Source organism: Cynocephalus volans, chromosome 10 (genome assembly GCF_027409185.1).
Source record: "Cynocephalus volans isolate mCynVol1 chromosome 10, mCynVol1.pri, whole genome shotgun sequence".
NCBI classification, from domain to species: Eukaryota; Metazoa; Chordata; class Mammalia; order Dermoptera; family Cynocephalidae; genus Cynocephalus; species Cynocephalus volans.
In genome coordinates, this window is record NC_084469.1 from 21,743,103 (window position 1) to 21,770,089 (window position 26,987).

Consider the following 26,987-nt stretch of genomic DNA (forward strand, 5'->3'; position numbering starts at 1 on the left):
CTGAATGTTGGGGGAGGAGGAGCAGGACTGCAGCCTGGTCTAGCTGAGTCTTGGTCTCAGATCATGTAATGTGCCCTCAGTGTGCATGTGCGCATGCATAGGTGCACATGTGGTGTGTGTGTGTGTGTGCACGCATGCCCATGCACACAAGGAAGAGACAGAGCCAGCCACCGTGTACTGTCTGTTCTCCAGGAGCTGCTGACCCCACCCCCAGTCTGATTGCCTCCTTTATTTAAGATCTGACACAGTGGTGAGTAGGCCCGAGAGAGGAATGGCTGGGAGATGGGGTGAGGAGACACTGGCTCCTCCCGCCTTTGCCCACCCCAGAGCCCTTCACAGCATCCCCTGGTGCCCTCTTCTCCCCCTCCCCCGGGCTCTCTTTTGTGTAGGGCGGGTGGCTGCCTGCCCTGCCCCTGCGGAGGGGCAGGGAGTGGTCAGCAGAACGGAGGGGGTCTAAGGCGTAGTAGTGCTGACCTTACTATGGGGAGGCAGGAGGCCCCTGGGCCCCAGCAGACCACGCAGCTCACTCTGGGGTGCGGTCTGGCTAGAGCTGGATTGAGGACTCCTCCACCTTTAGCCCTCTGCCCGCAGCCCTTGGGGCAGAGGAGGGAGTCCCAAAAACTCAGGGAAGTGCCCAGCTTGACACCAGATCCCCGTGTAGAGTCAGCTTCCAGGTCCTGGGAAGGGACTGGGGGGCACCTGGAAGCCGGCAGATGCTACAACGGCTCCCTACCCACCAAATGTTTTGTTCACAGCAAGATCCTTGGCAGGACAGGCAGCCGAAGCCTCCCCACCCTGCAGGACAGAAATCCCTGAATATTGGTTTGAAAAAAGTCTTTGTGCAGCCTGTGACACGAGACCCCTAGAGCCCCTTGCACAGAGGCAAGACGAGGAGTGTGGGAGGCAGGGGCCGGGCACAGTGTGGGCCCACCTCGCCCCAAGCTTGGCCTCCTGGCCTCACTCCGGGGCAGGGGGTTGCCTAAGATGGGAGGACGTTCGGAAAGGGTAGACAGGGCTGGAACAGCTTTCCTTCCTGCCAGCCACCGGAGGAAGGGGCCCTCCACCTGCAGGGGGCAGAAGAGGGTAACGGTGTGAGGCTGCGGAGGGACCACACCGTGGAGGTGGCCGGCCCGCCCCGCCGGAACGGAGCAAAGCTGCGGGGACGGGGACTAGAAAAGCAGTTCAGCCTCCCCGCGTCAGGGTGGGCCGGGGGTCCCGGCTGTGTCCCACCCAGAGCGGACCCCGAGGGGGGCGCCCCGCCACCCCGGATGGCGTCTCTATGCAACCTCTTTGATTCTGCGCATGTAATCGTGCAGGTCTGGGGGTGGCGCGGGCCGCGTGGTGCCCGCCACGTCGGGGCAGCCCCAACCCAGGTCCTCTTCGTCCTCGTCCTCTTCTTCGCCGGCGGGCACGGAGTCATAGGCCAGCTCCTCCGAGGGCAGCGTGGTGAAGGTGGTGAACTTGACCCGCTTGCGCTTGGAGGTGGGCGAGCTGGCGGGGTCCTCGGCCTGCTCCCGGGCCGAGCCCCCGGAGGAGCCGTCGCCGCGGCCGTGCACCTGGCTCTGCACGCTGGTCTGCGAGCTGCCGCTGCTGTGGTGGTCGCCGTGGCAGCAGGCGGGCACGGTTTCCAGCGGGTTGCCGGCGGGCGGCGAGAGCTCCCCTTGCACCCGCAGCGGCTGCCCGTTGCCCAGGAACACCCAGTGGTGGGAGTGGTCCATGCTGGTCTGGCCCTCGGGCGGGATGCGCTTGTGCCGGTAGCGCAGCACGAAGACGATGCAGTTGATGAGGAAGACGAGGATGGCGAGGCAGAAGACGCCCAGCAGCGCGTACATGCCGATCTCCAGGTCCGTCAGGCCCCGCGGCATCTGCAGGAAGCCGGTGGGCAGCGGCAGGAAGTCTTCGGTGGGCGGCACGGCGGGGCTGGCGGTGCCCGGGCCCGGGGCCTCCGGAGCGGGTACCACAGAGCCTGGCGGGCCGGCTCCCCGGGCCTCGTCCTCGCCCCCGCCAGGCCCCGGCTGGCTGGGGCCGGGATAGTCGTAGGTGGGGTCCTCCTCCTCCCGCCCAAAGTGCACCCGCAGGCCCACGGGGGTCGTGGCCAGCACACTCTTGCGCTTGGTTTTTTGGCAGCTCTCAGCGATGGTGAGCTCCGCACGGAGCAGCTCCCCTGCCCCCTCGGCCTCGGCCACCACCAATGGGAAGGCCCGGTCCTGGGTCACGGTGGCCACACGCTGGTCCAGGCTGCTCACCAGCAGCCCATAGTCCCGGGGGCTGTAGAGGGAGAGTGGGGCCGTGGTACCATCACTATAGGAGAGCCAGAGGCTCAGGAGGGCTTCCTGGAGGAAGAGGAGAAGGGGGGACAGAGTCAGAGAGCTCGTGCCACTGGCTTCCTTGCCAGATCTGAGCTCTGAGAGGGCAGAGACCAAAGGTCTCTGGTTCCCTGCTATATTCCCACGGCTGGAATTGTCTGGCATGTGGCCAGCACTCAGACACGATTGATTGACAGTCCTCCTCACAGGTTGGTGGGGGCGGGGAGGGGGCAAAAATGGCAGGCTGGGACATCCAAGCCCCATACTGTCCTGAGGATTTCCTGGTCCACTTCACCTCTCCCTTGATGAGCTATGGGTAAGTTCTGCCTTGGGTCTAACTCATGTTCATTCTGCTGCAGAAGTAGCTCCATATCATCCCCATCAGACACTTGGTGACTGAGAATACATACTCACCTCCAGCCTCTGCCTATGTCAGACAAAACCTTCTTAGAACTGCCTTCCCTGCAGATGAAGAAGCAGGGCCCAGAAAGGAGCGATGGCTTGGGGTCACGGAGTGAGTGAGGGGAAGAGGACAGTTATGTCCTGACTCCTGGCTCAGCACTGAATGCCCACCTCCTCACTCCCCCTGTCACCTTTCCACCTTTGTCTTCTGCCCAGTGACCATGGTGTGTAGTTGGGGCTCCAGAGATGGGTGCGGGTACTTCCTAAGGTGGGGCAGAGGTGATGGCCCTCTGAAGATCTGGGAGGGAGACCCTCAGTAGGAACGTCTCAGGGTGGCAAGTACCACAAGCAAGACTTTGCCCAAACCCCATGTGCAGATGGAGGACGAGGGAGTGGGGCAGATGTGCAGGGCACGGGGTAGATAGACCTTTTATTACCTAAAGCCCTAATTTGAGGACTTATGGTGCAAGGTCAAGGCAGAGCCCCCAAGTCCTTCTTGTAAACCCCAGACTCCCCAGCTGGTGAGCTGAGCAGCAGTTACCTGCTTGAGGAAGCTGAGGGTCTGCTGGGCAGCCGTGGTGGCCACGATGGTATGGCTACTCCCGGGGCTGGGCCGCAGGGAGAGGGCCAGGCTGGCCACCACCTGGGCCTGCAGCTGCGTGATGCTGACTTTCTCCTCTGTCACCGTCAGCAGCGTCTCCCCAAGCACGGCCTCTGTTAGCGGGGACACCACCTGAGGCAGAGCAGGGCAGGGGTAGGGGGACAGCCAGGAAAGCAGCACCCCCTGCCCAGGATCCCTGACCAGGGAGGAATCCCAGTGCTGCTGGAAGAGGGGTGGTGTGGGCAGGGAGGCAGGAGTCCTGGCTCTGCCTTAGGTCTGCAACTGGCAGCCAGGGTCCAGAGGTCAGGAGGGGGTCAGGGGCTCACAGGAGCCAGGCAGGAACACAGATGAAAGAGGTGGGCTGATTTTAAGCAATGATAAATAGAGACTGATGTTTAGCTTCAATGCCAGAGAGACAAAAGGGAGTGGTGGGGACTGTGGCAAGGGGGGAACCCATGATCATATAAAGGGGGCACCAATATTGGCTCCAGCTGATTGTTGCCAGGTGGGAATGTAGGCCCAGTATTTCCCAATTCATTTTTGTAAAACTAGAAATCTAGATTTTCTTTAAAATATGAGAACTACCAATTTTTAAATGTCATCAATTGTTTTATAAACAAACTATGTATGCAGGAAGATTCCATCCCATGGGTCACTATTTATAATCTCTTAGGTGAATGATTTCTACCCAGACACCCAATTGTCAGGGTAGAAACAAGTCAGGGAAGGTCAAAGCTGAGTTACTAGATCCCTGAACTCGTCTTCTTGGCCTCTAGTCTTGCTACTCTCACCTGCTCTCAGGTAGAGGTCTGTCTGCTCAAGTCACCCACACCAAGGGAGGCAAAGTTGATAAAGATTAATAAGGCTTGGAGTGAGACCTTTTACCAAGATGAAGCTCAAAGAGCTAGACCATTGACGGTGGAATTTCAGGCAGAGGGGCGAGTGGGGAAGAAAGAGTGTCCTGGGGCCACTGTGGGTTGCTCCCAGTGGCTGAGGCTCTGGGGAAACGAGTTCTCCACCCATAGGTAAACAAGGCTCCTGACACTGCCCTTTGCACTGGGACAGGGCCCATGCCTACCTTAAAGGGGGTCGTGCCTGGCTCCAGGCCTGCTACCGTGTTGCTGTCCACCATGTGTGCCACTCGGGGGTCACCCACTCGCATGAAGTCACTGACCAGGTCAGTGACCTCCACCAGCCAGTCTGGGCCCAGCATGGTGACCACCTGATCAGTGCCCTCAGATGATGTTGTGTGAAACTGGGTGAAGACCTGCAGGGTGGCGTGCTGGTATTGCAGGGTGCAGCCACGGCTCACGGTCTGCCGCCGCTCCTCCTCATCATCGTCCTCGTCCTCGCTGTCCCGGGCTGACCTGGGGTAGGGATGCACCAGGGTTAAGGCTGACCGGGTAGAAGACTCCTCACCCTGGATCTGACCTGCACAAGTTACTACCTGCTCCCTTGCCCTGTTGGCTCCTCCCCAGCTCTCTGTGGTGGGAGCTCTGTAAACAGCGAGCCTCTTCCCTGGCTCATGCCGTCTAAGTTTGGAGCAAGGAGTCCCAGCCTTCTCTCTCCTAGAAAGGTGCCTTTTTGACCCTCCCTTGTCCTCTCTGCCTCTGTTTGGCTTAACTCATGCCTGGGAACAGCTGGCATCAAATCCTAACAGGAACTGCTGCCTTCTCTTCTGCACTCAGCATGTGCCCGGCACTGTTCTAAGCTCTAAACTGGAGCAAAGTTGATCCTTGTTATTGAATGCCAGAAGGCTTAGCTGAATTGTGTCCTACAGTTGTGTGCAAAGCAGAACTTGTAAGTGGCAGACATGGATACTTAGCTGAGGAGATTTCCAAGTGAGGTGTGGAAAGTGCAGTCTAGTTTCCTCTTGCTTCTTTTAGTAACAATGTGAGAGGGGAGAGATAAATTGATAAACTACTAGCAAAAGGGAACGTGGACTTGATGATTTGGGAAATTTTCAACCTATGCAGATTGCAAAAGATGTTAAAATGAGGAGGTTCACTGCCAGGAAGGTATGCTCTGGAGAGAATGCCAAGCTTTCTATCTGTGGCTAGCACTTTGTTAGTGTTTGGAAGGATCAAACAACCAGAATATTCATTCACACAGAGGGCTCTTTTACTTGTGTTAACGTATTTAATCCTCACAACAATCCTATGGGAGTACGTGTTACTGTATCCATTTTACAGATGAGGAATCTGAGGCACAGTGAGATTATGTACGTAGCCCAGGATTACACAGCTAGTAAATAACGGAGTCAGGGTTTAAACCAGGCTGCCTGGCTTCGGAGTTCACTATATCCTGGCTAGGATAGGAGCTGGCTTATAAATGCAGAATCACAAGCATTACTCCGGAGCTGCTGAGTCAGAATCTGCATTTTAACAGGAACCCCGGCTGATTTGTGTGTGATTAAAGTTTGAGAGGCTCTGGTCTGCACTACCTTGCTTTTCCAAATCTCTGCTGAATTCAGCTCAGCTGGGTTCTCACTTGGCCACCTGTTTCTCTCACCACCAGCTTCTCTCTCCAGCCCCTCCCCTCCTGCTCCCAGCTGCTTGCTACTTTCCTCTCTCTTCCCTGCTGGGCTTCTCTCTCCAGCAGCTCTGAGTGGGTGAGTGGAGTGGAGTGAGTATACATGTATGTTCCTCACAGATGGGCACCCAGGTGTGCGAGCCTGCACTCAAGCAAGGGAGCCTGAGTGTAAGTTACTGTGTGCCTGCACTTATGTGCTCACGAGTGTGCCCTTGGCATGCCCAGGCTGGGGTGCACATGTATAGGTGTGTGTGCTCCCGTGTTGGTGTGTCCGCCCCATTGTGTCTGCCTGACTGCTCTCTCACCTTGGCTCCCCAGCCAACTCCTTTCCACTCATCCTTTAAGACTTAGCTTAAGAGTCAGCTCTTCCAGGAAGCCTGCCTTGACTTATACTGGAGGAAGAGGGGGTTCTCTCCTTGGTGTCAATTGATTTCCTGAACACAGGGCTCCCCACGTACCACCATGCTTTTTGGCGTGTACATGACCACCTCTCCTGCTGGACTGAGAGCTTGGCTGGGTCACACACCCAGGAAGCAGCTACACTCATGCCACCTCTCAAATACCTGTCAGTGCCTGGCACACAGTAGCTGCTCAATAAAAGTTTGTTGATTGTATAAGCAACCTACAGACTATGTATACCTAGGGCCTTATACACACATGCAGATCAGACTGTGTGCTGAGGCTGTGACCACCTGTTAGTATCCTGAGTATTGCTGTGTTTGAGGGGCTGTACCTCCGGTCGGGGAGGATAGGTACCCTCCAGCCCTTCACTTGGCTGAGATGGGCATCCGAGAGCTCAATGTGCAGAGGCAGCTTGGGGACCCAAACTGTCATTTCCAGGGGGGCATTGAGGACATCATAGCGGAAGGTGACCCTGGCGTTCATGGACCCTCGAGACTCCTTTCCACTCACAAACACGTAGTCGCAGCTGCTGGATACCTGGGGAAAGGGGGGAACAGTCGGCATGTCTTGTCCCACATGTCTCCTGTGGAGCAGTGCAGGGGACTTCAGCCTGCCAAACAGGGCCAGAAAGGCTGCTGGAGACAGAAAGCACCAGTCCCAGGAGGCTGAAGGAGATAGGCCAGGTGGGAGAACGCACTGAATCCTCTGGGAGGCGTCAGCTCAGTATGTCCTTGCTTCTATTCTCTTTCTCCAGGGATCACCCCTTGTGCCCACTAGGGAAGGTTTTGTTCCTTGGCAAGGAGCCAACATGCAAATGTTTTTATAAGGGGCTATTTCTGGCCTGCCAGAACCACACCTTGGAGGGGGCTTCAGGGTAAGGGGCCTCCCAGGGCTGGCTCCCCTGCTCCAGCATAACTGACTGGGTTCTGGAGTCAGGTATCTCCACAGTATTTTGTAGAGAGGAGGAGGACACAGGGTACCTGACTGGGCAGGGAGGAAGTCGGCTTGGAGGAGATGGGGCGAGGGGAAGGCCCACACCTCCTCCATGGCTGCTCTGGCCCAGCTGCTCCAGGAGCATGGGCAGCTGGTTCACATCAGGTGAGGGGCTGCTCTAGCCAGGTGTGCAGGTGAGGGAATGGGAGAGGAAAACTCAGGACCAGAGAAGCCCAAGCACAGGCAGGTGGACAGTTTCCACTAATTGGTGTGGCCTTTGTAAATGCGTGTCTTCCTGGATACCAACTTGCATTCCTAGAAGTTCCCTGTATGGAAACCACCTGCCCGCTGAACATATCTTGGTGGATGTCTGAGCTCACCCACAGAAGGGTCCTGGCAGTACTTCAGGGCAGTGCAGATGGGGGTGTGTAGTAAGTATGCCCACACACACCTGGTGCACCTGGAGTGGATCCTGTGTGCACATGCGTCTAGGTGCTCCTGCTGGTGTACACCCATTGGTGCAACCCCTTGAGTTTAGGGGAAAGTCTATCATGCAGCTGGTGGGCTGATGCTTCCCTGAAGGCCCAGTGGGGGTAGGGGGCAGGGAGGGTGCTGGGACTATGGCTCATCCATGGAGATGAGCCCCTGGACCACCCCAAACCCCTGCCAGCTCCCTTAATTATCTCAGAGGGGTGGGTGGAGGGAAGTGGGGACAGCAGCCCTGCCAGAAATGTTCATTTCCCACTCAGAAGGCAGAGAATTCCATCTGCAGGCTGGCAAGCTCCATAAAGAACATGGGTGTATTTCATTGAGATTTGTAACAAATTCCATTTAGACTCTCCTCTAATTCCCTTTGGTATCTAAGCCATCATGACTTTGTTCTGGTCTGCGCCGGGGGGTGGGGGGAGGCTGAGCGGCAGAGGAGGTGCTGAGTAGGGCTCTTGGGAGCAGACTCATTTCTTCCCGCCCCAGCCTGCCAGCAGAGGAAAGCCCCTGAGGCCTCGGGCAAGGCTTCCACTCTGAAGGAGGGGATGGGGTGGGGTTCCAAGCCATCTATCTGCTCTGACTCCCTGGAAGTGTTCCTCCTGGATCAGGGATGGGAGAAGTGGCCTCAGGATCCCCAGATATGGAGGAACCCATGGGGGGGGGGAAGAGAGAGAGAGAGAGAGCCCAAGTGGAGCAGGAGGAGAAGGACACCTGTACCCCTACTCTCCTGCTCGCCTTCAAGCTGCATTATTTACAGGAATGGGAAACAAATTCAGTTGTCTAATCATCTGACTTTGGTACCTGCTGGAGGCTGGCAGGGCACACATCTGGCCTACCCCACAGGTACCAGGGCTGGACATCCTCTCGCATCACTGTCCACTCCCTGCCCCCTCTCCCGTCTCACCTCTGACCACTGTGCAAAGCCAAGGAAGGAGCAGATCTGGAGCCCTCCTGGGCAGGTGGCAAACTGGGCCATATGAGTCAGATGACTGTCCTGTGTGCTGAGCTGTGGAAGACCCGGGGCCAGAGTGGGTCCCTGGGGAGGAGCTCAGGGGCAGGGGGAGTTGAGGGCTGAGAGGTGGGTGCCTTCAGGAATTGGAGGAGTTGGGTGTGTGCTGGGAGTGGGGCCTGTAGTATACATCCCTCAGTCCTGGCCCAACTTGTGCTTCTTGAGGCTTCCTCCCTGACCTCCAACTCCTGCACTTGGTCACCGGCACCTGGGTTCAGGGCCTACTTCCCACCCCTGCCCCCAGTTGCTTTTCCCAGTGTCTGTTACACACCATGGCTCAGTAGTGACTTGCTGGATTGAGCTGAAGGTGTGAACACTGCCTTCTCCCCTCCCGCCTTCCAAAGGGTCTGTTCCGTATTCCTACAGGAAGCCCTCCAGGACTGGCCAGAGCAGTACCAAGGGGTGGGGAGAGGGAACACCAGGGGAGTCAACAGACTTGGGAATAAACTTTTCAGAAAGGCATGGTGAAGCATAGGATGGGGGAAGCCAGGGGGTTGTAGGAAGAAAGGGAGGGGCATCTATTCCAACAGAAAGCCTCTGGGAACAGGGCAGGCGTGAGTTCAGTCTCAAATGATGAATAAGAGAGATCCACCTGGACTCTAGTCTGGGGCTCCTCCTGAACACCTGAGGCTTTCTGTCCCAGGGCCCCCACCTCCAGGAAGCTCACCTTGATGATGTCCTCATTGTCAGACTCGCATTCCACTAGGGCGGAGACATCTAGGACAAGACCTGTCACCTCAATGGCAATGACCTTGACAGGGATGGCCACTGTCCGTCCAGTTAGGATGGCTGTGTTGATGATCTCTGTGTCCTATGGGGAGGAAGGGAGGAGAGGGGTCTGCTTGCTGCTGCCTGCTTTCCTTGGACACACCAGGCAAAGCCCTGGCTCCCAGCTGCTCCACTCCTCAGGTGTGCATCTTTCCCATGGGGACACTCACACACATGAGCAGGGATAGCCATCCAGCCAGCCTCGTGCTCCTTCTCAGCTCCTTCTCTGTTCGCTTGGACTTCTGCAATAGCCTCAGGGTTCACCTCACTCTGCTGCCAGAAAGCAGCCCTTCCCCAGTCCCCTACCGTCCTCTCAAACATCTTCCATGCTCCTCAGGGCTCGCACAGTAACATCCGACACACATGCCTGGCCATGCAAGGTGCCCGGGGCTGGTCGCAGATAATCATTCCAGCCTTACCACCCCACTGTACTCTTTCTAAAGCCATTGTTCCTTTGAACAAACTAGGAGCCCTTTGATGTGACCTTCAAGACACAACTACATGGCCCCCTCCTCCTTAATTGAGTGGTCCCTCCCTAGTGACTTCTCTCACTGCTCCCCCCTCAGCACCTGCTGGCCTCACCACACCAGCCACAGAGCATCGCCTGCTTCCTATGAGTGCACACACGCATGCACCTTCTCACGCAGGCACACCTAGCACCGGGGGCAGACTCATACTCAGGCCTGGGCCCCATGAACACACACGTCCATCTGTACACATGCTCAGACGTGCATATTTCTTCCCACACATGCATGTACACATAGGCAGGCACTGGCCTGGTCACCTGCCCTGCTCACCATGGCCAGGGGCAGAATGGCTTGCACATCCCGCTGGATGACCGTCAGCTCAGTGACTGCCCGCTCCAGGTCAGGCAGGGCACCGTGGCCACGGTAGTCAATGTGCCACATGATCCTCCGCTTGACTGACTGGCTAGTGAAGTTCTCCATTTCAAAGTCCAGCTGCAGGATCTCCAAGGGTCCCTGGCCCTCCCTGCAGGAATGAAGGAAGGAGGGAGAACAAAGAATAAAGGGCTGGGAGCAGCTCAGGAGCTCCAAAACCCTCAGTGGAGGCCTCTGAGCTATGTCCAGCCCACCCAAGTTGCTCCAGCCCCAGGATCCTGCCCATAAACCAAGTCCCAGCTCTCTGCAAGCCTGGCCTCCTCCATCAAGAATTCCTCCACCCCTCCCACATTCCTGTCCTGCAGAGAGGTGGGCAGAGGTGCCACCTTGGGCTCACCAGGGGGGCAGGGGTGTTCCCTGAGCCCAGGCCACATCCACAGTGGCTGTTGAATGCTTTGCTCCTGTCAACAGCTCTGAGGTCACATGCCACTGGCCACTCCGTGACTTGGTGCCTAGAAGGGTCACACCCTTCTTGGCCTTCACCCTGGGACAGAGGGGGAGGAAGAAGAGGGAGAAGGTCAGGCTAGGGTCCAAAGGCTGCCCCACTGGTCACCACCCCAAGGCTGGGGTGGGGTAGGGGGAGCAGGTGAGCTAAGTTCCCTGAGTCCTAGACTCAATGTTTGAGACTAATTTGGGGAATCTGGTACCACGTAGCTGAAACCTCTGACCCTCGGTGGAAGCTACAGCAACCTCTACCATATCCCTGCCAAGTCTTGGCCTAATCTCTACTTGCACACCTCAGTGACAGGGGACTCACGACTTCTGCACACATCCCATTCCTTTTACAGAAAGCCTGTAAAGACTGGGAACATCTTCCCTGTATTTAGCTGAAATATAACACCCACGGCTTCTGCTGGGGCAAAAGAGAACACCTTTCCTCCATCGTAATTGTAACAGTTCTTCCATAGCTAGAGATTTGAGTAGCTGTTCTCTGAGTTCTTTTCTCCAGTCCCTCCAATCGCTGTTTTTTGCCATAGTTTCAAATCATCTTATAGCCTAGTCACCCTCCTCTGGACACTTTGAACACATAAGGTATAGTGTACTATAGTAGATATGACACTTCAGCTGTGCTATAACTAACACTGACTAAAGCAAGCGGATTATCACCTCCCTAATGCTACATGCTCTACTCCTGTTAGTGCAGCCCGAGATCTCTGATGACTGCTTTAACTCATGTTTACATTCAGGTATTAACCACTGAATCAGGTATGACCCTTTCCAAGAATATTTGAACTTTTGGGGAGTACAGTCAGAAGAGAAGGCAATACTTAACTGAAAGAAGTTGGAGGCTAATGGTGATGTTTCAGTTCCCACACATAACGTGGCTCAGATCATGAATTCCTACTGTGAGATATCGTTATGTTTGGTGGGGATGTAATAGGATTTAAGGCATTTTTGATTTCATGAACTGTGTCCTTCTCAGGGTATAAAAAGAGCTGGCAATGCTGAAAGTTTTTCTCCCAACTCCAGGATTGTGTCAAATGGTCAAATATCCAAACAGGCACCCACTCCTGTTCATTTTTGGCTGGTCCCCATTTCTCCTCTTTGGCCTCAGTGTCTTTATCTGTAAAATGGGAGAGTTGCACCAGCTTATGTCTAAGGGCCCTTTTGGCCTCGATTCTATCATCCTGGACACCCACGCTTGTGAAAGCTGATGTCTCCCCTTTACCACGATGCCTTTCCTATGAGATATGGAAGCAGGGGCAGCAATTTTTGTTGCTCTTAGACAGACTAGAACACAGGCTCAAAGAAGTGAGGTGTCTTCCTGAGGTTGCTCAAGCGATAAATGGAAGAGCTGGGATTAGGGTGCTGGACAGGGATCCCTCTGAGAGACCCCCAACAAGGGGTCAGGTATGCAGTTGATCGTGGAAGGGCAGCCAGGCCCCACCCATCACCTGGTCTACCTGAGTGTGAAATGCTCCACGCTGGGGCTGGAGGGCGAGGAGGAGTTGGGGGCCAGGTAGAGGAAGATGCTGAGCACCTCCCCAGGCTTGAGGGGCCGGTCAGGCAGGCGGATCATCAGGTTGCTGTCCAGCCTGTGCTCCTGCAGGGTCCTCTTGGGGGGCGGCCGGAACAGGCTGATGCTCCCAATGCGCAGCAGGGGATGCTGGGTAGGGCTCTCAGCCCGGGTCCCTGCCCCAGGCCCAGTCCCCCGCCGGGAGCCCCCGCAGCCCCCTGATGCATCTGGGGCGTGCAGAGTGTAGTAGAGCTCAGCCTGCTGGCTCTCCCCCGCTGCCTCTGGCTCCAGCCCATCGGGAGACTTGCGGCGGGCTGTGGGCGACACGGCTGGGGCGGGGGGCCCGAACCAGGCCAGGGGTAGCTCGGCCCGCACAAGACAGGTGGCCAGGCCTCCGCTGAGGCGGCAGGAGCTCTTGACTTCCCGGGCATCCCGGAAGGCGTGCAGGCGGACACAGGGCAGCCGCTCGGTGACACCGAAGTCATCCCAGTCCCGGCCCGCCACGTAGAACAGCACTTGGGCCACGGGCTGCGAGGCGGGCACACGGGCACGGACGATGAAGGCCCGCACCTTCCAGTTGACCGTCAGGCGCTCGGGGATGTCCAGGGTGCTGGACGGCTGCAGGAGCTCCCGTGCCACCACCTGGCTGGTGCTGAATGGCCCCAGGGAGACGTTGAGGACGGGCAGCTCCTTGGTCTGGAACACCACGAAGGGCTCGGAGCGCTGCAGGGAGCCGTTGGTGACCGCAGGCACCGGAGGCCGCGACTCCCGCAGGAAGAAAGCCAGACGTGTGTGTGACAGGCGGTAGCTGACTGGCAACACCGGGCTGGCCTGTGGCCCTGGTGGGCTGGGGCTGGCCGGGTGGGAGCGGCTGGAGGCTGGGGGCAGACAGAGGAGAAGAGGCCCAGAGTGGTTAGGAGAGGCCGTGCTGGAACCCCAGGGTGCCCAGCCTCCGTTCCTCCCACCCCCATGGAGGGCGTCCACTCTCCAACCCGTGAGGCCAAGCATGGCATCACCTTTGCTGGGGTGTTAATTACCCTCTCACCGCTGCTCCTTTTCTATATCTGCCACGTGGGGCTAAAGCTAATTCCATCGCAAAGCCTTGTGAAGCCTCAGCGAGGTTTATCCCCTGGTATCCTCATCTGTAAAATGAGTATAAAAATTGTTTCTGCCTCGAAGCATCATTGTGAGGACTTTCCAAAGTCATGTGCGTGAAGGGCTGAGAACCGGCTGAGAAGAGCTGGCGCTTACTGCCATCCCTGCGCGCCCGGCACTGTGCTCAGCAGGCAGGCATTCGGTCAGTCCTTTTGAGGCAGGTATTACTATGATCTCCATTGATGCAGCCAGTTTTCTATCAATAACTTCCCTTGGAGTGCTTATTCTTACATCTGACAGACAAAGGAACTAAGGTGCAGGACACTTAAATAACTTACCCAAGTCATGTGAGCAAAAAGAATGAGCAGCAGGATTGCAACCTAGGCCCACCTGACTCAAACCCTAGTAGCCCTTTACTACTGTACCAGCTGGCTCAGCAGGTGTAGGTTCCCCGGGGACCCCATATTTCCCCCTACTCCCTCTCACCACACACAAGATAAACAGGCAATTTTATCCTCAGTCTCCCAAAACTAAATGTAGGCCTCATGACTGACTTCCCCTTCCTCTCGGCCCCCTCCCCATACTCACCCAGAAAGCAGCCAAATTTTAGCAACTGCACCTCTTAACTGCCTAGTATGTCCTGGGCTGTCCCCTGTCCTCCATCCCAAGGCCTCTGCCGCAGTTCTGGCCTCACTCCTATCACTACGACGATGTAACCCTGTCCAACAGGGTCTCCCCTAGCCCCATCTCAGCTGCCTCTGGCATTCCCCTCCCCCATAGCAGCCACAATAGTCTTTCTCCTGGATACAGATCAGACCTTGTATCCCCCTCACTCCCAGCCCAAAACCTGTTGGACACTGTCAAGAAACAGTAAGGACTCGAGATGGAGGTCTGAGGCTTAAGATCCTATTCCGATCTTCCTGTGAACCTCTCTGAGTCACGTTTCTCAACTTTAAAATCAGGACGATAATAACAGTGTTGGCCTCGCAGGATGCTGTGTTTTCATTTGTTTTGGAGAATCAAATAAGAAAGCACTCTATAAACTGTGCAACACAAGGCAAATGCGGGAGTATTATCAAAGAATCTCTCCTGTCTGCTTGCAAAATCAAATCTACACTCACTTTGCCTCTCAATGCAGCATTCAGGGCCCTCTATAAGAGGTTCCAGGTTCCTCTTTCCCCTGGGACTCCTCTTCCTGAGCCCTAGCCCCTGCTGGCAGCATAACCAGATAATTCACTGTCATTGTCATTAGCGCTTGCTAATGCTCCCTCATCTCCCCTCCTTTGCTCATGTTGCACCTCTGTATCGAATCGTCTCCTTTCCTGTCTGCGCACATTCAAATCTGAATCTTCCTCCAAGGTCCATCTCCAATGCCACCTCCTCCAGGAAGCCCTCCAGGATGTGCCCACAACTCCTGGAAATTTCCTCAGAGTTTCATCCTTCTCGGAGGGAAACTCTCACATCCCATCTTGTATGGAAATTCATTATCTAAGAGGCCTTGCACCAAGCAAACCTGCAACCAATCAAACTTGATCTGTACTGAGTGATTTGTAGACACCTGTCCCAAAAAGGAGACTGCTAGTCAGTACTAGATGTTACTTACAGTTTATGCATATTTATCCTTTTAGCACTGTCAATTAAGCCTTGACCACTTCACAAACATTTACACCCAATTCCTCAAAAAGCAGTGAATGAAACTCCCTGCTGTTGATGTTCCAGTGTATCCACCCTATTTTTGAAACCCATGATTTCATTTCCTCATTCAAAAAATGGGGCAATTGGCTTGGGGCACAGCCAAAGCCCTTGGAGTCAGCTGTCTAAGAGGAGTGGCACTTGGTCTTACCACTCCTCCTGAGCAGTCCTTGGCACTAGCTGGGGAAACGGCTGGTCCCTGGTCCCTCTGGGCAGCGCATGCTTTAACCACCAGACTCTCTCCCTCCATTCCCAGGAGAACTCAGTTCCCCGGCCCCTCCTCCCTGCTCAATCCCCCGTGGCCCTGTAGGAAATGCTGGCTGCCAGTGGTGGGCTGGAGGTGGGCAGCAGAGTCCAAGATGAGGACAGGAAAATGTTTGCAGAGATGGGGAGAGCCTCCCTGGCTGAAGCCTGGAATCCCTACCTCAGAGTTACTCCTGGAGTGTCTGAGAATCTGTCCCTGCAGCCTGGGGGTGTTCGGGGGTAGGGGTGGCCCCAAAGGTGCATTCAGGAATCCAGGGTAAGGGTCTGAGCCAGGGTACAGCAGCCACAACTTCTGTGGAAGCAGCAGGAAGCAGGCAACAGACAGAGGCTTCAGGATTCAAGTTTGAGGCCTCTCCTGCTACAGATTCACTGGGCAAGTTGCTTCTCATTTTGAACCTCAGTTTCCACCTATAAAATTGCAGTGGTGACAGCAGCCCCACCCACCTAACAAGGACATTGAGAGCAGCTAGACCAAGGGGCAGGACATGCTCTGTGAAGCGTGGAGCAGCCTGGGGTAGGGGCACGGCTACATGCTGTGGTGCTGAGATGGGGAGGAACCACCGAGCTTGTCCCTCCAGACTTGGAGAAGGGCAGCTGTGGTCAGTGAGCTGTAAGTGCTCACTATCCAGGCTGGGGTGGCACAGTCAGATGGGGGGATGTGGAAGGTCAGAACACTGACCCCACCCTCGTCATCCATCCCCAGGAGACCCCAGAGAACGCTAAGTGGCACTTAGTCCCCTTCACTACCCCAGCTTCACAGCTGATCATCTGAACTCCTTGGAAGCATGGTGGGGACAGCGGCCACCAGACGGGCACTGGACACAGAGGAGTGTGAAGGAAGGGATTGGAGAAACATGATTGCATGCCCCCCTCTGCCTCCTGGGGTGAGGAGCTGGTCTGGGAAAACCATGATCCTGGATCATCCAAACCATCCGTGCTATTCTTTGAATGGGCCAAGAAAATACTTCTGCCTCAGGGCCTTTGCACTTTCTGTTCTCTCTGCCTGGGACTTTCTCCCCTTGATAGTCACATGTTTCTCCCTGCCCCCACTTCTCTCTCCATAGTCTTTGTTTAAGGACACCCACCCTGATCATTCTATCTAAAGTAGCGCTGCCTACCCCTCCATCCCTTTTCCTGTTTTATTGTCCTCATAGCACGTATCGCCACCCAACTCTATATTACATGCATGTATCTGCTGTTCCTGCCCACTGGAATTTAAGCTGCATGAGAGCTCAGACATGGCTTTGCTCTGCTCCCTGCTCTGTGCTAGTGCTTCAGAACATGGCCTGGCTCCTGGACTTGGGCCTAGGGACTCTGGACCCCTTTCAGCAATCTTGCACATAAGGAAACAGGGTCTGAAAGGGGAAGTAAACTGTATTAAGAAAATAACTAGCATTCAGTAAGGGGAGGCCTAATGATGCTATTAGGATGTTATAAGTGGCGTGTTTACATCATTGTGATCCACAGCACGCCTCCCATCACCACCGTGAAGTGCTCTGTCCCTCTAGGACTCTGAAGTCTCCTCTGTAGGAGGAGCAGTGTGGGGTCTCTGAGACATTAGCACTAATCTCTGCTCTCCCACTTGCTTATTCCGGAGCCTACAGGAAGTGGCTTGACCTCTCTGGGCCGCAATTTCTCCTAGGAGGTGGGGAGGCCCTGCAAGCATTCTGGTGTGGTTGGGGAGTGGGCAGGTGAGACTGGTAGGCTCAGCAGATCCCTCAGTTGGTCAAGCTTTCAGAGACACTAAGTATGTGCTGTGTGTGCCTGAGTGTGTGCACACATGTGTGTATGCTAAAGTGCACGCTGGCCTGCGTCTCGGCACAGAGCTCTGCCCTCCAGACATCATGGGGCATGGCACAGGGTTGGGGAGGAAAAACTACCAGAAGATTCCTTGAAGGAAGACAGATGTGGGGTGGGTGATCAACACAGAGACCTAGGTCAGGCCAGGTCGAGAGGTGAGAGAGAGGTGCTTCAGACAGAGGTGGGACTGGGGTGGAAGTGAAAGCCTGCACCCACCTCGGACACACTTGACACAAGGGGGAGAGGCTCACACCCATCAGACTGACCCGGGAATGTACGTGCATGCACACACCTGCACACACACACCCACACACGCACACACAGGCTGGCACATGCCCGCCCCTCGAGCCCCACACCAGCTGCCCATAACAGTTCTTGGTTCTGAACCTCACTGCCACTCTGCTTCCCAGCTCACACTGCACACTTGACTAAGTGCTGCCTTCCTGCCTTCTGGCTTGGGCTCTGCCTTGGGCTTCAGAAAGCATCTGGGGCCAGTCCTGGGACCCTCTCCCTTGCTGCCATCTCCTTATAGAAGGGGCTACTCCTTGTCTTCTCTGGCTCATAGTGGAGCATTATGGGTCAAATTGTGTCCCTCCCTAAGGTCGTATGCTGAAGTCCTAACCCCCAGGACCTCAGAATGTGACAGTATTTGGAGATAGGGTCTTTAAGGGGGTAATTAAGTTAAAATGAGGCTATGAGGGTGAACCCTAATCCAAAATGACTGCTGTCTTTATAAGGGGAGATTAGGACACAGACACATGTGGAGGGAGGATGCCATGAAGACACAGGAACAAATGGCCCTCACCAGAAACAACCCTGCTAGCCCCTTGATCTCAGACTATCAGCCTGCAGAACTGGGAGAAAGTTAATTTCTGTGGTTTAAGCACCCAGCCTGTGGTACCTCGTTCTGGTGGCCCTAGCAAACTAATACATGGGGATTGGCTATTTCTGCCCTTCACAGCCTCAGTTTCCCCAGTAAGATGTAGAGACACCCTACATCGGAGATGAAGACAGGCTGGGATCATCCAGCTTTTGTACATTGGGATAATGATGGTGACTAAGGTGTGCGCAGCTCTTCCCGGCAAACCTGGTCCCGGCCGGATGATGCCTAGCAAGCGACCCTTCCTATGTGAGCTGGAGCAGCTCTATCCTCCCCACAACTGAAAGCGACAAAGGGATAAATAGAGGCTTCACCAGCCCTACAGGAGAGCATCCGACCCATCAGGACCCGAGATAAAACTTGCATGTGGCATGGGGTGTGGGGTCCCCTCATCCTTCCATGCCCAGCTCACGCATTGCTTCCTCCCTGAAGCCTTCCCTGATACCTCTGACTGCCACCACCCTAGGCAGACAGCTCCTCTTCCTCTCTGCTACTGCTTTGCTCTGTCCAGCTCTGGCCACAGTGGATCCAGAGACAGCCCTAGAGCGAGTGAGAACAAATGATCGAGGAACAGTCCCATTAGTCACTTCTATGATTGTTCTCCTGGGGCCACGGGACACGGGCTCGTGTACACCTTTGCCTGTGCAGAGGTCTCTCAAGCCACTTCCACCACCAAAAGCCTCATACTTGTGGTTTTTATACCTTTGCTTTTCCAGCTGGACTGGGATATGGCAGACACTGGGGCTGAGCAGCTTTGTTTAGTACAAGGTGTGGCACAGAGTGTGTGCTTATCAATTGTCAGTTCTACCCCTTTATGAGGCTGGCAGTTCCTGCTCAGGGCCAGTGGCAGGATAGAGCCCCCTCTCTTTTCGTCTCGGGCTGGCTCTAGTTGTCTGGGAGCACAGCAGGGGACCCCTGGCCACCCCTAGACAACCTTCTCCCCAGGGGCAGAGGCCAGCCACCCCTCACCTTATTGAGTGCATATGTGAATCTGTGCTAGGCAGACTGGAGGTGGGGGCGCCTCTGGTGATCTCCTTGCTTCTAATCAAGATCAGATGCCTCCCGCTTCTACTTCTAATTGTCCCCAAATTAAAACTAATCACTTGCAAATCAGAAAAAAAAAATTGTCGTTAGCCTTGGTGAGTTTGAGGCTGAGGGGCACAGCAGGGCATGCCAGCAGGCCTCGAGGGCACTGGGCTGCACTGGCAGGGGGCTTGGGCTACTCACCTGAGAGTGTGTGTGTGTGTGTGTGTGTGTGCGCACATGTGCAGGCCATACCAGATGTCAGTGTTTGGGGATCCTTCAGCACTTGCTCCTGAACTTGCCTGAATATAAGCATTAGCTGAAGCAAACAAACCAGTAGCAAGCGATGCCTTAGGACATACCCAGCCTTAGACAACCAGAATTTCCAGGGTAGAGACCTGTAATCTGTGTGTTTATCAGGCATCCCAGGTGTTGTAATTTGTGCAGAAGTTTGGAGAACAGAGCTAAGTCTGATGAAGGTGCTGAGAAGCTGTGACTTGCACAGTATAATGTCGGCAATGCTGACAGTTAATAATGACAAGTGTCCAGAGCCTAGACTTGTGCCAGGCCCATACAGGTGCCAAGTAAGTCTTCTTGTCGAATCTATGGATGGATGGATGGATGGATGAATGACAGGGAGCCAGAGGCATGGTTAATGAAGACAGTGAGGATAACAGAGGCCACGTGGTCCATGATCAAGAAGCCGGGGATGGGTTGGGCTCAGAGGCCCCTCCCCAACCCAGACCTCAAAGACCACAGGAGCAGTGTGACCTAAGGGAATGGGACAGACTGGCCCTGGGGAAACACTTCTGACCCAGGAGAGCCTCAGTGGAGGAAGCTGAGGCCTGGGGTGCATAGAAGAGGGCTCTGAACTGAGAGGAGGAACTCCTGGGCTCCAGTTCTGCTCTTCCTTGGCTGATGGGTGGGTCTGACCTAGCTTGTCATTTCTGCTCACCAGGGCCCTATTTCCCCATATGGAAATAGGGAATTATTAACCAATGATATCGAATAGCTACTGTGGAGCAGAGTGCCACTGTGGGAAAAACCTAGGTTTTTAAAAAATTAGTGATACTCAGTGTTAGCAAAAGTTTAAAAACATGGGGCATTCACCTGCGCCACTGCTGGAGGGTAAACTGGGCAAGGCTTCTAGAAAGCAATTTCAAAATATGTTTTAAAGGCCTTAAAACTGTTCACGCTGTCTGACCCAGTAAGAATCTAATAAGCAGAAACCTGCTTGATTTACACAGAGAGATGTTCACTGTAATGTTATATTTATTAGTGAAAAATTAGAAACAACCTAAATGTCCAAAAGCAGGATCAGGTTAAAAAAAACCAAATGCATTAGAATGGATATATGCAGATATTACAGATCAAGTTTTTTTTTTAAAAAAATATATATTCAGATGGGAAAATGTGTACAAAATGGTATAAACTGACTAAGCAGGGTTTAAAACTGGTTCTGTGGCATGATAACAATTTTATATAAAAAGATGTAGACACTGGAAGGAAATGCATCAAAATGCTAACGGTGGTTATCTCTGGGGGGTGGGGATTATGGGTGATTGTTAGTTTTTACTTTATGTTTTTATGTATTTTCCAGTTGTGTGCAGTGAACATGTATTGCTTGCAAAATTAGAAAGAAAACAATAAATGCCATTAAAAACGAAGGTAAGTGTTTGAAGCTGTTCCAAGAACTAAAAACAAAAAGAAAATTAAAAAGAAAAAGAAAGGAAGAAAGAATTTGTGCCACTTTGGAGTCACACAAACTCACATTCCATTCCCAGCTCTGACACTTCCTAGCTGTGTGACTTTGGGCAAGTTATTAACCTCTCTGAACCTCGACTTCCACACTGTAAAATGTGGATCATAAAACCTATTTCATAGAGTTGTCATGATTCAATAAGTAAATTTCTTTGTGTAGTTCCTGGTACAGAGTTGGTGCACAGTGTTCATTTGTTCATTCATTAATTCATTCATTCAACACGTATTGGTCATTTAGTCTGAGAGGTGGGAAGTGCTGACCTGTTTTTCTCCAGCACTCGGTGCACTGTCTGGCTCTTGGCAGGTCCTCTGTCAACATCTGTTAAGTTAAACAGGACAAGTACAGAGATGACAGGCACTCAAGGCAGTGTCCCAAGGGCCTTGAAAGAGGCACTAAGTCTGGAAGGAGTACCAGCTGTTGAGGGTCCTAGAATCCAGCCCAGGAAGCTCTGTCACTGACCTGCCATGTGATTTTCGGCAGGCCCCTCCCCTCTTTGGGCCTTGGCTTCCTCACCTGGGAAAAGAGGATAGTCCGTGCCGTGCCCTGCATGCCACATGGTGACCTAGGGGTGGGGAGGGGCTATGTCTGCAGAGTCCTGGTGGGTTCTGGATCAGGCAGGAGTCAGCTGGATAAAGGGGAGATGATAGTTGGGCCTGATGGGCCCTGAACAGTGCCTGCTGCTACCCACCAGGACAGGGGCTCTACGTACTGTTGAAAAATTTGTGCCTGGAACAAAGATGACAAGGTGGTTCAGGGAGCAAGCAGGGGCTAAAACCCAGCCCCAGCTCTGCTCACCAAGCCTGGTGCCTAGTATGGGGCTCCTTCTGGATTTTTCTAAGTTACACAAAGATGCTGTATATGCTGGTCTGTGTAGGCATGTTCCTATCCAAGGCTGGAGCTACAGTAAACCATTCTGGGCCAGAGGGGAGAGGAGAAGGAGCCCAGCACAGAGGCAGAGGATTGCACCTCCCTGCTGTCTGGAGCCTAAGATAGGTGTCCACGCCATCCCTAGCCCTATGGCACCTCCCTTCTCCATTCTGCTATGCCCCTTTCCAAAGGAGCTCAAACCATCTCTGCCATGAAGCTGCAGTCCTGGTCTCTAGGACCAGCCCTGGTGCTCCTCCAGGGCAGGGCTGTGTCTCTCCTGGCAACCTGGAGGCTCCCCTTTTCTCAGACCCCTGTGTCCCCAACACTGAGGGCTCCTGTGTGCCTGCAGTGCAGTGTGGGCTGGGAGCAGCAGGAGCCCCAGGGCAAGGACCTGCATTAGTGAATATGTAATAGCTGACTCCAGGCTTGTGGCCACTGAAGCCTCCAGCAGCCCCCAGCCCCCAGATGGCTCTTGCTCCCCTCCCTGGCACGCTGTAAATCCTGGACAGGCAGTTTCCCAGCACTGTCACCCACCCCACCCCCATGCCTGGCTGAAACCCAAAACCTGGATAAGTCAGCTGAGAGGAGGGGCCAGCAGGAGGGGTGCCCCTCCCCCACTTTGCCCTAAATCCTCTCCCAGGAGACCTCCTGCCTGCTTGCTCTCACCAGTGTTGGCTTCCTGCCATCTGCCTGGGAACTCCCCATCTTTTAGCTGAAGGGATGTCAGGGTCCCTCCCCTACATTTTACAGCTGCAGAAACAGGGTCAGGAAGGTTCAGATCAGACTGGCTGTGCCATTTATTAGCTGCCTGACTGTGGGCAAGTGGTTTAGCGTCCCTCCACCTCCATAAAATGCAGAGAAAACAGCACCCCTTTCTCGGGGTTGATTTGACAACAAAATGCCTATGATGTAAGATTACCTGCAAAATGTTTCAACCATACGTGGCACACAGCTAACACTCTTTAAATATTAGCGATTATTTGAGTGTTATTATCATCATCATTAAATAGATCCCCACACAGCCCTGAGTCAGGGCCCAGGGATCTTCCAAGGCCCAGTGACCGACTTCCCTCTTTTCTATGTGTGAACTGAAACCCCAGTCCTCTTGTGCTTTGACGGTGGATGCCTTGCCTGCCTCAAAGGGCAGAGATCCTGCTGTTTTCTTTATCCCTGGCTCCTAGCACAAAGCCTTGCATGTGGTCTGTGCTGAATAGAGGGTTGTAAAATGAATGAATGAAAGAGTGTGTGTCATAGCCCCTGGAGGTTGTGCCTGCTAACACATGCACACACACACACACACACACACACACACACACATACACACACACACACACACACACACACACACAGGGTCTGTGCCAGTCTTCCCCCTGCAGGTACCCCTGCTGTACTTCCCATCCTAAGACATGTATCCTAAACTGATCACTCCTTTTGCTCCCTCAGCCTAAAACCCCCCACCAGACCAGACACTGCTGCTCAGCTGTGACTGTCATCTTTGAGAATCAGGAAGGAAATAAGAGAGACCTAGGCAGAGGAATGCAGAAGGGGAAGGACTAAATATTGCCTAAATAAAAGAATGAGCCAAGCTCAGCTAACTTAGGGCCTAGGACTACTTCCCAAAAGCCTACAGGAGAGCCAAGTTACCAGAAGGACAGGCAGCCATAGGACCCCAAGAAGCTGCTGCCAGGATAGCCTCTGCATGTTAGAATTGGCCATATAGTCCTGCTGCTGGGGAAACCAAGGCCAGGGAAGGTAGACTTAAAGTATAGCAAGGTAGTATCAGAGACCTACTGAAAACCAGGGCTCTTGCTTCCCAGTGTCCTGCTACTCCTGGGGGCACCTCCCTGCTGGCCTCTAGAGCCTCATCACCGGATGGGAAGCAATCCCAAGGGGAGATCAAGGTAAGGTTCCCTGGTCCTGGGAGACTGGCTGGTCCTGGGAGACTGGCTGGTCCTGGGAGACTGGCTATTCCAGGGTCCCTCCTTCTAACTCCAGCCTTTGCCCACATGGGATCACGTAAGCTACACAGGGCACTGAGGGGCAGGGCCTCTGGGCTGTGACAGAGAAGGAGGATAAGAAGGGTTACCCTGGCATGGGGTGATGTGGATCTCTTGGGAACAAGGTCTACAGGATGCGCAACTCAGGCTGGTGGGGTCTCCAGGAAGAAGGGTCCGGGAGATGGAGGCCCAGTTATTGGGAGGGAAGGGTCCGTGAAGAGGAGGGGTGTCAGCTGTGGGTAGAAAAGCCCGGTCCCTTCCGAATGCAGTGACCTGGGCCCTCCCCAGTACCTGCCCTGTGAGTCTGCCCTGCGAGCTGTGAGCATGCCTCTTTGCTAGTCTCTCTGCAGCTGTGATCTCAGGACCAAGACCAGAGGCTCCAACAGGCTTGGGAAGAAAAGAAGGTTTGTATTTCCAGCATCTTCACCCCTAGGAACAGCTCTTTTATTTCTGAAAATCTAGAGAGCCCCCATCCTTACTCTGCCCCAGCAATACCTTCAGGGGCCAATCCTTGGCCTTAGACCTCAGTTGGCCCATCTGTAATGGGCTCTGATGTGAGGTCCCTTTTGTGATGGAAAGAGCTGGGTGGGGGACTCAGGGGCAGAGGAACAGGGGTCAGAGGGTTCATTTGTCACCAGGTCTGGAGTGGGCCACTGGGTGTGGAGCTAGAGACAAAAAACCACAAACAACAACAAAAAATACACAAACTGGAATAGCCGCTTGTTCCTAGCAGACTCCCCACCACCCCGCTCCCCCTGTGCAACCCAGGCTGCACGAAACTGAGGGCTCCCTGCTCCAGCCAGCACCATGGGAACCCCCACCTTCACCCCCCACAACACCCTAGGCTCCTGTGGGGCCCAGTTTCTTAGATTTCAGTGTGACCTGAGTCAATCGAGGAATAGGGCAATGAAGCCACATGATGTGCTCATGGCAGGGCCATTTTGTTTGGGAACAACGGTCTGCCTTTGCCAGTCCGGTCTTCAGCCAAGCAAATGGCAGGACTGCAGGGCAGGAAAGAGCAGGCAGCAGCAAGGAGGACAAGCTCCAAAGGAGCAGGCCCAAGGGAGGGGGCCCAGGCCCTCCCCCGCAGTCACATCAGAGACTAGAGAGAGACAAAGACTGCAGGGAGAGAGAGAGGGAGGAAAACCCCACTCTGGGGGTGGCCAGCCAGTCAGCACATGGTGAGGAAGTGGAGGTAGCAGAGGGCAGGAGGTGGGGGTGAGGGGACCTGGGCAAGCCCAAACGCCCTGGCCTGGGGGCTGAGTGCTGCAGCAGGAGTGACGCGGGGGAGGGGTGTGTGGGGGAGGGGGCTGCTCTCTGAGTTACACTAAATGACTAATGTGCATTATCCTAATTATAGTGGAGCAAGCTGAGCCTTCCCACTGGTGCAGCCGCCTGCATCTCCTAATAAACAATTAGCCACAAACAATGGAAAAATAAAGAGAGAGAGAGAGAAAGAGAGAGAGAGGGAGAGAGTGAGTGCACAACCTGCTTGCAGTGGGTGGGTGTAGAAAGACTCTGGGGAGAGCTGAGGAGTGCATCCCCCCCCCAATTTAGCCCTGGGTAGAGGTAAGGCCTGCAGCTAACAGCAGGGCCCTAGAGGTCCAGCTAACATTTAGAGGCTGCCTTTGGAGTGGCAGGCCCTGGGCTGAGTGTGTCATCTGTCCCCCCAACAATAACCCCCTGGAAATATCCCTGGGGAAATAGCATCTCTGTTTTTGACAATAAAGGAACCAAAGCTCAGAGAGGCTGAGAGGCTTGCCCTAGGACACACATGGCCCCCCCGATTTCCCTGGCCCTGGGCTTGTTTTGTGGGAGCACTGGAGGCTGGAAGTTGGGGGCTAGGTGCATAGATCCCCTGAACCGTGTTCCTAGACCTGAGCTGGAGGCGCAGATGGTTACGAAGAGAGGCTTTCTCACTGGTCTACCACACACTCATGCGTGAATGTTCTCTGATGTTTTGACAACAGACTTCTGATCCCCAATTTAACTGACGCCTAGAAAGGAGAAGATATTTGTTCAAGGTGCCAAAGGTTCAGTGTAGTTTGGAACTCAGACTCCTACCTCTGGGTGGGGGCTCTGCCAGGGCTCCACAGCTGGGCATGTGGGCCCAGCCTCTGCTCAGGGAATTTCCAGCTGGGGAGGAGAGACTGAGACAGTCGCTAACCAGCAGATACATTCCAAGCCAGTGTAGCTACCTGCACCTGGAGGAGGAGTGTGCCTTTGTCAGCCCCTAATTGTCTGCTCTGTGCTTTGAGACTAAGCTTTCCTTTACTCAATCACAAGCTCTCCACTTTCTTAGTGTCTTCAGTGGCCATGACTCTGGGCCAGGTCACATGAAATTTTGAGAATTGGTGCTTTGGAAAGAGACTCTCTTTCTTCAGCTGGCCCCCAGGCTGGAGGTGTGTGTGCATTGGGAGTGGGACAAACTCATTGGGAATGGGAGACTAGAGCACTGCCCCCTGCAAGGGGTGACTGGGGCCTCAGTTTACCACCTGTAGAATGCAGTCAAATGCTCTCCCACTGAACTATACCCCCTCACTTGTAAAATGAGTAGGGTGATTACAGGTTTAAAAGTGAAAGACCCTCAGTCCTGGGCAAATCGGGACAAACCATCTCTTCCCTCTCTGACCCACAGGGTGGTGACAGTGCCTAAAAAAAGAGAACTGGAAAGTGTGCGGGGTGGGGGTGGGGGTGACTGAGGCCTGGGCCAGCATCCCATGTCAGGGGTGGGGGATGGGAGCCCCTGGGGAATGGGGCCTGCCTGCATGGTGGGGAGAGACTCAGAGGTTAAGAGTCAGCAACTTGGCTTCAAACCATTTAATCTTTGAGTCTCAACTTCCCCATCTGTAAAATGGGGGGAACAAAAGGTATCCATAAACGGTTGTTGGGAAGAGTAAATATAAGCACCCATGGCAGGGTGTCCCTCACAGACTGGCTCACACGTGACTCTCTCCCCCAGCTGCCTCACCTCTCCATGGAGTCCTCCCTGATTGGCTCTGCCCTGCTGTAACCACCCCTCAAAGCCTAGGCCCTGTTATACCTGAGTTCTCGTGGCCCCACATTGATCGGTGAAGTCATCTAGCTGATGCATTTCTAACTCAGTGCTGGAAAGGGGCCTTCAAGACTCTGGTTGGAACCATCCCCTTTACAGAAGACTAGCGTCTAGAGGAGAAAAACCCTGCCCAAGCTCTCACTGCTCCCTCCTTCCCCATCCACCACTCACTGCGGCCCATTGCTCTTCCCTGAGGGATGCTTACCTTCCTGCTCCCCAGCCTTACCTGACCCTACCTGCTCTTGAGTCCTCTCCTC

At 54.3% G+C, this 26,987-nt stretch overlaps 1 protein-coding gene across 1 annotated transcript; it reads right to left on the reverse strand.

Moving 5' to 3' along the window:
- Positions 1-1,277: 1,277 nt before the first annotated feature.
- On the reverse strand, positions 1,278-16,256 carry TMEM132E (transmembrane protein 132E). Its single transcript, XM_063109809.1, has 9 exons — positions 16,168-16,256; positions 12,243-13,166; positions 10,676-10,822; positions 10,237-10,429; positions 9,339-9,482; positions 6,575-6,780; positions 4,388-4,676; positions 3,250-3,441; positions 1,278-2,333 (listed from the first exon to the last, which is right to left on the reverse strand). The coding sequence occupies exons 1-9, from the start codon at positions 16,254-16,256 to the stop codon at positions 1,278-1,280; spliced, it is 3,240 nt and encodes a 1,079-aa protein (XP_062965879.1).
- Between the last annotated feature and the right edge of the window lie 10,731 nt (positions 16,257-26,987).